An 11,220-nucleotide genomic window follows, 5' to 3' on the forward strand; every position below is an offset into this window, starting at 1 on the left:
AAATTGGGAAAAAAAAAGTATTTTAGAGAGGGGAAAGATAGTGGTTTGCAAAAGTGTGCACACCCTCTTACTATACAACAGGGATGAAGCTACATGTGCTCAGAATTAACCAACCACATTCAAAGTCGTGTTAAAAAGGAATCGGTGCGCACCTGTCACCATTTAAAGTGTCTCTGATTAAAAACCTTTAATATATTAGCTGTTCAAGTAGGCTTTTTGTGAGATCTTACAGCACAAGCCATGTCCACAGACCACTTCCATCAAAGGGATATCATTGTTCAAAAGTATGATTCAGGAGAATAGCACAATAGAATTTTCAGGCATTCAAATTGAACACAATGAATAGAGCCGTTATCAAGAGTAGCAGAAAATAGGTTAGGGAGGCCGCTTAGAGGCCAACAACATTGAGGGAGCTGCAGGAATTTCTGTTTGGTACCTGTGACAACAATCTCCTGTCCCTCTCACGTATGGATTTTGGGGGAAGGATGATTAGGAGCAAGATGGAGGAAAGCCACCCGAACCCCTGCTACATTTTTCAAAAGCACACTTGAAAATGTGTTATAGTGGAAACCATGAAACCAAGGTTGAATTTTTGGGGGCCGAATTATGAAAGGTTCCAAATACCAAAAAAAAAACAAAAAAAAAGTTACAAAACGCCTACGAGAAAATCTTGATTTTGTTTGGAGTTAGAGACACTATAAATGGTGGGAGGTATGTGCTGACTCCCATTTAGCACGAATTTTACAGTATAAGAGGACATTACCCCAGTTCATTTAATTTTACTTCCCCTCAGATTTTGCACTTGAGTTGTACAAGTTACAGGTCACATTATTGAGGGAAAGGGTGAAGGGTTTGAAATGGTCATTTTTTTTATTTCACAAATGAAGGGCGTTTGAACAGGGGGGGTGTATACTGTTTATATCAACTGTAGAGATACACAGTAGATGGTAATAGCGAGGTAGAGAGATAGAGTTGTAATTAAAATATCTTTTTGTGTTTATGTCAAATACCCCCTACAGACCTCCATACTTGATTCAGTTAGCAAATCAGCAGTTTAAACACATGAATGGCTGTATACTACAAGATGAAAATGCGTATTTTGTTTTCACCAATTGAAGTTTCTATTACTGTAATATGAAAATTAACCATCCATCCATTATCCGAACCGCTTATCCAGTATAGAAGTAACGACTCACAATGGCTTTCAGTTGGGACCACATTATTTCTAGTATGTTATAGTTGCGCCATCTAGAGGATGCGGCGGAATACTGCAACATTTGGTTGATGTCTCGTGTAGCAGAATGCAACATGATTGGATAGTGTTATTTGACTTCCACAGACATTTATGAGGCCACGATGAACTGCGTCTTATTTTTATTGGACATTTACTTTCTTGTCACCATCACATCAACATGATTACGCAGACGCTCACGCACAGCGTACCGACCGACAAAAATATGGAGTTTTGGTACACACCTTCCTTTCTTCAGGCCTAATCATGTCGGTGGGGAGAAATCACATTTGTAACATTTATGACAAATTCATGTTAATAGTCTTTCACAAATTCTGGGTCATAATTACAAGGAGCAGATCGGTTTGCCTAGTCTGTCAGATTGATGATATCATACAGCATTTCACCCACATGCTTACACAATGAATGATCAGGTTAAGGAATGTTGGAATTACAATAAATGAGACAAAAACAGTGCTTAAAAAAAGAAAAGAGAAAAACAACAACAGACACTTATAAGAAAAAAAACCCCCCATACAATTAAAAGCAGTTCTACATTTGAAGTTTACATTATTTTTTCTACATGCTCATCTGTAATGTAGTTCATATTCATACTTCTGTCTGCTTCTGGGCCTCACCCTGGAATGACCCTAAAATGTGCGACTTCGTGTTTAATTTCAGGCATGGATCCGCAAGACTTTTTTTGTGACCTGTCACAATAAAAATGTTCACCTAATTTCTCCGATGGGTGACGCTGGTGTCAGGGGCTGAATTCTCTAACTTTCCAGGGGGTGCTAGTGAGTGAGCAGGTCTCTGACAGACCAGGAAAACACAATGATCACAATGCTAAGTAAGATCATGCTTCACAGGAAGAAAAAAAACAAACAAAAAAAAAAAACAACATACACACACATCCAAAACACACACACACACATGTTCAAATACTCTAGTGTCATTTTTAACCATCATTCATAAAGATTGTGAAGAAACAGTGGTTCTTCTTGAAATGACAATTAAAGACAATACGCGGAAAATGGAACATTTAAATAATTTACGGTGTATGTATTATTTACAAATCTTATTTTTCCAGCGGTGTTGTCATCTTCCTCTTGTCCTCTTCTAGTCGCCCATCTTTACTTTTGACGTCTTCAGGGGAGGAGAAACATTCAGGTGTCAGTAACACTTACACACTGTTCATTTTCTATTTCATTTTGACCTGGACCAAGACCATCCTCCTAATAATCGTCCAGCTCGAGTCATGAACGGCAGCTTGCGAACGCCGCATGAGCCGTGATTGATTGTCAGTCGACAGCAAGTGACAAAATGTGTTTTTAAAGGTGTCGTGTGCGAAAAACTATGAATTCATTTGAAAGCCTCCCAATTTCAAGTCAATGTCGCCGTGGAGTCGCTCACCTGCAGGATGGCCACAATGACACCAAAGAGGCCGATGGCGCTGCCGAAGATCTCCACGATGAGGATCTTGACGAAGAGGCTGGCGTTCTGAGCGTCGGCCAGCGCTGCCCCGCTGCCAACGATGCCCACGCAGATGCCGCAGAAAAGGTTGGAGAAGCCCACCGTCAGGCCCGCGCCGAACATGGAGTAGCCTGCTCGCACACAGAAAACAACATGGCCTGTTGGCTTCGTACGACTGATGAAAATGGGATTCGCTGTGAGTAACTTTCATTGAAGATCCACCATTTTGTCAGTCATCCCCCGTGTATGTTCTTACCAGCTTGGTAGTTCCTTGCCCCGATGGTCTCTGGAGTTGTTCCGCTGAAGTTCTGCAAGATTATAGAAATCATATTCAGAGATTTAAATAGCTAGATTAAATAGATATTTTAGAGCACTAGATTAGACATTTTACATAGTTACATTACATATCTTACATATATAAAGTAGATATGAGGTCAAATACATAAGGTAGATAAGATGCATAAGAAAAGTGTCATGTGGAATCTGAAGTTCACCTCAGCCATGTTACTGATGACAATGGCCATGATGATGCCGTAGATCGCAACAGCTTCGCAGAAAATGATGCTAGAAAAGACAATCAAAAAAAAAAGTTGAATTAAATGTAGCTGACACCCAATGTTAAAATATTTTTTGATGAATAAAAATAAATCATGTCCATTTTTATTGAAAGGTGAAATAGAAAAACTTCAAATAATAGTTGAATGCTGAAAATGTAAAGAAACAAAAACAAGTGTGTACAAAATATTAAATCAAATTCAAAAGAAATGCACGTAAAACTTAACCGAAAATGTCAAAAACCAAATTATTTTAAAATATATATATTTATAATCAAATAAAACATACTGCACATATTACAGCATTTTAAAAAATGTCAAATTTCACACCCTGTTCACCCCAAACATTGCTTGAAACATGTAACACGTCTGCAATGAGGTTTCATCAAGAGGAAAAAAAATACGTGTTTAAGAGCAAACACAAGATAAATGGTTTCTTCATGAGCATACCTGACTAAATTTTTGGTTTTAATGCGAGGAGCCTTGACTCCACCGCCAATGATGCTTGAGCCAGTGATGTAGATTCCCCTGAGAAATAAACACACAAGCAATAGTAAACAATCCTACCACCATTTAAACTCCAATATATCCTCCTTTGTAATACAATCCAAGATGCGCCACTTCCACTATCTTTGATCATTTTCTTAAAAAGAGGAAACGACAAAAAAAAAAAAAAATTCCATGTGTCACTCGTCATGCAGAGTCTACTCACCAAGCTGCTCCTACTACAGACAGCGAGATGGCCAAGCCGATGCCCAGATTGGCCCACATGAAAGGTGACGTTTCTGTGAGGAACCTGCAAAAAGATCACAACAATTGAGAATTTGGGCATTTTGAGTTGAATGTTCTGGACTCTGTTACAGATCGCCAAACTTGACTCAGTTTCACATCTGAGCTAGTCTATATTCGTTAGAGGTGTAATCAGCATGAAAAACTAAAGAGCTGTCCTACGGTTTAAAGTACTTTAAACACATGTTACTGATATACACCAGCATTTTCAAACTTATTGCCACAACAGGAAGGAAACTTAGTTATAAACCGAGGAGAACCTGTTTACAAGAGAAAAAAGCAATACTCACCATGCCACATCAAAGCGGAATCCTAAATCAAATATTGTATAGCATATACCTGGAAGAAAGACGGCAGTCGTAATTAGTATTTATCAGTGTTACTACTGTACATCGACTCCAGTCAAAAAGTCACATTTAAGTGCAGAGATGTCCTACTTTAGTGTGAGAACTGACAGTGTCATGAGAACTGCTACACTTCCGCTAAGAATCCAAATAATCAAAACGCGTAGCATGTGGATATTGATATTTAAATGGAGATTAAAATGACTTTATCCATGAAACAATCAAATACAGCTACTTGACTTGTCCTCTGTCAAAGCACAAAAAGAACCCAGTTTCCATCGGCGATGTTAGCAAGAATTTGCTGCGAGCTCGGTCGGTTGGTGACAAGCTAACTCCTACGATGGAGACATTTTGGACAAAACCCCACTACATTAAGCTAACAATGTCCTCCAAACGTACTAAGTGCGGTTTATTACAACCTACGAGGAACAAATGAACATTTGAATGACAGCTATGCATCGCGAAAGCCGCCGCAGTTGCTTCTCATTGGTCACCAGTATTTAGCCGGATCCCACACACAGCTGTCAAACATGGCACATACTGCGACAAGCAAACCTATTAACAAGACTTTAGTAGATGATTTTGTTCGAAAACGTGCCGGAATAACACTTTAATTCATAACTAACCAATTTAAAGGTGGAAACGATCTTACCGACGACGAGTATTGTGCTCCAGAAGGCCAAAGTGACCCCCGTGTAAAGAATGGCGTGTCCGTCCATCATCCACTCCAGCAGCATCGATTCGGCGGTGTGCTTAGTAGATAAGCGAACGAACCTTCACCTTGGGCTCAGTACCGGAGAACAAGATATTACACACACATACACACACACACACACTAAAAAAGATTTTTATGAAATATGATGGCTGAGTTGGAGCGTGAAAAGCAGAAGCTCGCCAATGTCAGCTGATCTGCTACAGCTTGACTAACATGTGACCAGAAGGCCGCGTTCCCTTTCCATTCCTCTCCTAGCCGTCTTCACCCACTTTTTACCACACACGTTCCGCGTATGTCTCGTTCCTTTAAACACACTTATTATAGCATATCCCTTTTTTGAACAATTAATGTAAGTGGAAATATGTCCATCTTGAACGATTACAAGCGCTTAAAACGAAGGCTGCGTTCCATACCGGAGTACGACCTTTCCCTGCAGTGTTTGGAAAGGACACTAGATGTCACTGTGTCGTTGTTTAGGATTCAAGACGCAATGACTAATTCTCAAACTTTTTACACCGTACTCCCAAGGTAAAAAAATAAAAGAAAAACTTTAGCTCACCAGTAACACCATCATGACCAAGCTTAAAGCACAGTGGTGTGGTAGGCGCAAGTGGCCATCAAAAAGTGACAGAAGTTTTGTTCCTAAAAAGTAGATACCAGTCAAAGGTTTTGAGACTTCTTTTTTTCAACAGCATATGACTGTTTTTTGCTGTTAGTGTATATTTGATATTATTGTAAGACAATGCAACATTATGCACACTGTCATTAAATATAGGGCAAAACGCAGAATTACAAAATGTATTGGATGAAATTTTCAAATATGACTCGCTAATTGGCCAGATAATGCTAATGTTTACTATTTTATTCGCAATGACATAAGAGCAGACATTTAAAATAAAAGACATTTTATTTTTCAGTAAAAATAAACATGGTTAGTTGGTAAATACTTTAGTTCTTTGGAGCTGTATGAAATGCACAATTTCTACAAGGTAACTCGCCAGTCATGCTAATGTTAATCATACACTTTTTAGAAGCCCCGTATTGCTAACCAGCTTCTCGCTACATGTATAGATTAATGAATAAATAACAATATTACATTGCTAATGATCACCCCCTGTTATTAATGAACCTGAAACACAACTTTATTCTCAAGAGGTTGGGCGCCTAGGGGCATCAATAAGGGACTTAAAAATTAATCTCATGTTCCATTCATGCTCAAGCATTAGCTTTTAATCAATCAAACCCAGCTGTCATTCATGAAATTAGTATTCAGTCACATTGCACTTGGGACTGTTAAGTTGCTAATGCAACAAGTAGTAGTACTCAACCCTAAGGAGACTTCATGCTGGACTGAAAACAAATGCTTTCTCTCTTAGCTGATTAACATGTCTGACAGACACTAATTAAACTCGATATCTGTTCGTCTTGTCCTAGCCAATTAGCATCACTGGAGATTGACAAGCACATATTTAAGCCACGTTTATCATATCAAGGTCATCCGCAGTATGTTTGTATGCATGCAGTTTGATTCAAAACAAGTCGACTGTAAATTAAGCCCAGCGGTACCCGACTTCACCAGCGGGAAACATTTCCATGGAAACAAAGCATGCTGACCTCGCCATGCAAAACCGCAGAGGTCATTGTATTGTTTGTTAATTACAGGGTGCCCCAAGTCAAAACTTATAAAACAGTCACGAGTAGTCTTGACCTTGAGCCAACTTGTTTTACAACCAATCAAATAACTATTTCATGGAATAAACACTGCGAAACACCAAGAGCTGTCTTCTATGCAGGAGAAGGGAAAACATGTACGGAACAGATGCACAGAATGCAGTGTACGAGGTCTTCCGGCAATTGCTGTCCCACTGAGGCACATGCTGCTTCACCAAGTCTAAAGACACAGACATTATTATCTGATCACATGTACTAGCATGTTACAGTAAAAAAAACAACAAAAAAAAAAAACAGAATATGACCCTAATCCAAACCCTAACCCCAATCCCTACCCCAAACCTAAATCCTAAACCTAACCCTTAACCCTAACCTGATCGCAACCCTAACCTTTGGATACCTTAACCAAGTCTACATTGTCGGATCAAGATGTGACTCGCATAGAATTGATCTTGACTTGGTCTAGATGGTCTTTTTTTCAAGAATATGTTCCCAGCAGGCCCACTAGTTGAAACACGGCATTCTGATTAATTTTGCGTTTGTGGAATATAAATTAAGCAGAAAAATGCACTCGTTTTTTAGCCATCCCTGGGGGCGGCCATTTTGTCTCGCAACGACCAATCACGGCTGACCTGTTTTCTGAATCTGAGCCGTGATTGCTCATTGTGAGCGGTTGTGATGTCATTTTCAGTCGACAAAGACAAAATGGCCGCCGCCAGAGATGGCTGAAAACGAGTGGGTTAACTCTTATTCCACAAACGCAATATCTATCCGAATACCTTGTTTCAACTAGCGAGCTTGCATAGAACTTATTCTTGAAAAAAACAAAAATGTTTGGGTTGACTTCCGCTTTAAAGTACACCAACATTGTTATAAAACATGTGGGAATCCACGAGGGTGACGCATGCTTCTGCACACGAGTACAAAGCATTCAAACATTTCCATTAACAAAGGAACACAGCATAAATACAATGTCCTCTCTTGTGGCGGTGCCATAACCCGCTTAAGGCTAACAACACAGCCGAGGGAGGGCAACCCAATGTTTCTATTTAACTTCATCAAGCCCCATTAAACAAGTGTTTCCACGCATACTATTGCTGTGTTATTTGCTGCTGTACTTAGCAGGATATTGCATAACATTTCAGGGTACATACGGCTCGGGTATCAAAGGTTTTTGTGGATGTATAAACACAATAACGCCTGTTGTGAAATAGCGGCACTCGCTTGTGCATTTCAACGACAGCTTGTGGGTAACTGTGACGTGGTGTTCAAATGAACGTGTTTGAAAACGTACATTGAGTCAAAAGATTTGTGCGGGCTATCAAAATTAGCATCCATCGGTGTGTTATTTACAAATCAACTCAGTTTGCACACCGTTGCTTATTGAATGCACTACCTGAGCGCTGGTGTTTTGGATCAGGGGCAAGAGAGGGCTTATCGATCGTTTTGAGCACAGTGGCTCAATGTGGATGCTGGTTGCAGATGTTCCGGTTATTGTTTGCCACAAACAAACGAGGCTTTGAATCTCCGTCGGCCCGCGTTTCGATCCCCCTCATCATTCATTTTGCCTCAAGAATGTAGATTGCTCATTAACAGGGGCTTTTTTTCCCCTTCACTGGGCAAGTAGGGAAAATCGATTTTAAACCAATCCATCAGCTGTTGTTTTTTTTTGTCACTTCCTGATGATGTGTCTAGCTCATTAGAGTGATTCGAAACTGCTGTGATGACAACTAAAAGTCACTTACCGGTGTTCAAAAACAAGGATTTAAGATGTTTAGTGCCTTTCCAAGTAGTTTAATGTCAAATTAAACATAAAACAAAGAAAAGTACTTTTTTGGCCACTGACTAATGACAGACCAACAAAATTGAGTAAAATGCCCACCTCCTTTTATTAAAATGTATTAACAAGACGGTCAGCCACTGTAGTACACAAGATGGGGAAATCAACGGAAACGTATTTTTTTCAAGAATATGTTCTATGGAAGCCCACTAGTTCAAACAAGGCATTCTGATAAATATTGCATTTGTGCAATAAGAGTTAATCCTCCCGTTTTTAGCCATCTCCGGGGGCGGCCATTTTGTCCCTTCTGAAAATGACATCACAACTACCCAGGGCTCGGGTAACGACCAATCACGGCTCGGTTTTAGAAAACAGGCGAGCTGTGATTGGTCGAGGGGAACAAAAGAACATTTCGACTCCTGGATTTTGGTGGAAATGGTTTATTCTGTTACTTTTCTGCATTTTTCTTGCCTATGCTGGCTGGTACCTCTTTTCATAGGACTTGAGAGTTAACAAAAGCCAAACAACAACCTAAAGAAAGACCAAACAGTTATGAACTGTTATTTTAAACTAGATTAATATTATGTATTAAAATGCATTCTTGTTCTTAATGTCAGCTGTCAAAATGTTATTGGTGAGACACACACTCACGCACGACATCATTTCATTGAGTGCGTGTGACTGCTTATTAAATAATAGATGTAGCCACTCAACCTTCAAATGAAAACTGGGAACACCAAAGTGGTTTTATCTGAATACTCTCCAGAATATTGAAAGTCTCTTATTTGTGTGGATGAGACTTTTTCAAATACTGTGAATACTTACTATACCACATTATTCAAAACAATTACATCCCAAAATATTTTGTCATAAATAACTGAGAGTTGATTTGTTTTAATGAATGTACCGTAAGGACATAAAATTGTAATAAAATAAGAAAAAATGGCAAAAAAAAATAAATAAAGTTGGTAGATTGGTATAAAAACTGTACCTATATTCATTGGGACACTGTAATCGATTTGGGGAGATATTGTATTCATGCTCACTTGATGGATATGAGCGCCGGTTTCTCCTCTGTGAAAACTCTGACTTCTACTTAGCATTTAACTCCACGGTGTTTGTCAAGACAGATATGATGAATTGTGATCATTTTGTGCCATCGAACCCTTCTGATGTTCAGAAGTATCCGTTCAGAGTAAAGTATTTGTTAACTGTGGGCGTGTGAAGCCCTTTGAGACTTTTCTGTGATTACGGGCTATATAAATTCATTTGACTTGACAGTCGGTGATGGTAGGATGCTTGTAAATATTTACTTCTACCTTTGTGTTATAAAAGCTGTGGAAAAGTACGCTTTGATCAGAAGCTCGACTTGCATCCGGATTCATCTGTCATTTCCTTGTGCGCAAAGGCCAAACAGCCACTTTCACACCGAGGAACTGTCATCGGTGTTCTCAGCTCTCACTGCCAGCGCTTTTTCCTTCTTATTAATTAGTTGGGGTTTTTGTAACCCCCGCTACTATCGCCACTCCCGTATCCACCCGACTGCTAATTCCCTCTCTGTCGCTTCCTAAGTGTCATGCTGATGGAGCTTCCTCAATCCTCAGAATGCTAATGGCTTCTCTAGTCTAAGCCACAAAACAAAAGAATAAATAATGATAAATTAGACTACAAGGAAAAGGAAAACAGTCAACATTTTCCCAGCAATAAAGATTTTTTTTTCTTCTAAGAATAAAACAATATAAAATCACAGAAAGCTGTTAAATCATGATTTAAAAATTGTGCTGTTTACATTTTTTAAATGAGAAGTAAAGTTGCAATTTCACAAGAATAAAGTTGTATTTTCTGAAAAAAAAAAAAATAATAAACGTTCATAATGTTGTCTTAGGGTTCAAAAAATGAGTTGTGCTATTGTTAAATATGTCATAATCACATAAAAATTTTGTATTTTTTTTCTCCCAAGGAAAAAAAAGTCCGAATGTCACGAGAAATCAAGCAATACTTCTATAAGAATGAAGTCATATCTTATGATAGGGGCCTATTTTGCACCCGCGCACACCCAACATCCCAAAACAATGCAAAAACATTTCATCAAAGTGACATGTGCTGTAGCGAAGGAGCAGTTCCTGTGCTTGATTTATGTAATATAAATGCAGCGTGGCATAATTTTAGGCTGCAGAGGATTTTCTGTTCCCACCTGTCAAAAAGAATGCACAAGTGCCTATTGGTAGCTACTTGTGGGAACTCCCACCTGATAGAACAAGAGGCTCCAATTCACCCTCAATTATCTGCTCGACAATAGCGAGTTGCCACTCCAACGTTCCCAATGATAACAGCCTTTTTATTACAAGTCAAGTATTGTATCATTCAATGTGGAAAAACTACTCTATCTTTTGACAAAACTTTTGACACAGCCACTTCTCGCTTGATTCGCGCGCGCGCACACACACACACGCTCTGAAATGATGGAGCAAAAGGTCATCTTATGTAACAAATATTGAAATAATTCATGTGGCCAATTGTGCGCTTTCCTACACCTAGAATTGCTGTGACCATAATTCGTTGTACTTACATGTTCCGTGCGGCCCCACTAGTCCAAACACGTTATTCGGATTAATATTGCATTTGCGAAAATGGATGCGTTTTTATCCATCTCAGGTGGTGGC

The 11,220-nt window shown here is 39.2% G+C and overlaps 2 protein-coding genes across 2 annotated transcripts in view; both read right to left on the reverse strand.

Annotated features, from left to right (window-relative positions):
* Positions 1-1,357: 1,357 nt before the first annotated feature.
* atp6v0b (ATPase H+ transporting V0 subunit b) lies at positions 1,358-5,541 on the reverse strand. Its single transcript, XM_086043213.1, has 8 exons — positions 5,044-5,541; positions 4,338-4,386; positions 3,971-4,054; positions 3,709-3,786; positions 3,199-3,268; positions 2,961-3,012; positions 2,645-2,835; positions 1,358-2,377 (listed from the first exon to the last, which is right to left on the reverse strand). Exons 1-8 carry the CDS (start codon positions 5,126-5,128, stop codon positions 2,351-2,353), a joined length of 636 nt encoding a protein of 211 aa, XP_085899339.1. The 5' UTR covers positions 5,129-5,541; the 3' UTR covers positions 1,358-2,350.
* Positions 5,542-5,800: 259 nt separating this feature from the next.
* ift22 (intraflagellar transport 22 homolog (Chlamydomonas)) overlaps positions 5,801-11,220 on the reverse strand; it is a 60,531-nt gene continuing 55,111 nt past the window's right edge. Inside the window, exon 6 of the mRNA XM_086043215.1 lies at positions 5,801-6,997. The gene's annotated coding sequence lies outside the window, so the exon portion shown is untranslated. The remainder of the gene's footprint in view (positions 6,998-11,220) is intronic.

Source organism: Filicampus tigris, chromosome 10 (assembly GCF_054856515.1).
Source record: "Filicampus tigris isolate MCC_2025a chromosome 10, RoL_Ftig_1.0, whole genome shotgun sequence".
Lineage (NCBI taxonomy): Eukaryota > Metazoa > Chordata > Actinopteri > Syngnathiformes > Syngnathidae > Filicampus > Filicampus tigris.

Bases quoted from the DNA above. Each gene is read 5' to 3' on its own strand.
- atp6v0b (XM_086043213.1), bottom strand. From the start codon at position 5,128: ATGCTGCTGGAGTGGATGATGGACGGACACGCCATTCTTTACACGGGG. The intron at 3,269-3,708 runs GTATGCTCATGA...TGTCTTTTCTAG, and splicing joins AAAACCAAAAATTTAGTCAG to CATCATTTTCTGCGAAGCTG. The intron at 2,836-2,960 runs GTAAGAACATAC...GTGTGCGAGCAG, and splicing joins GGCAAGGAACTACCAAGCTG to GCTACTCCATGTTCGGCGCG.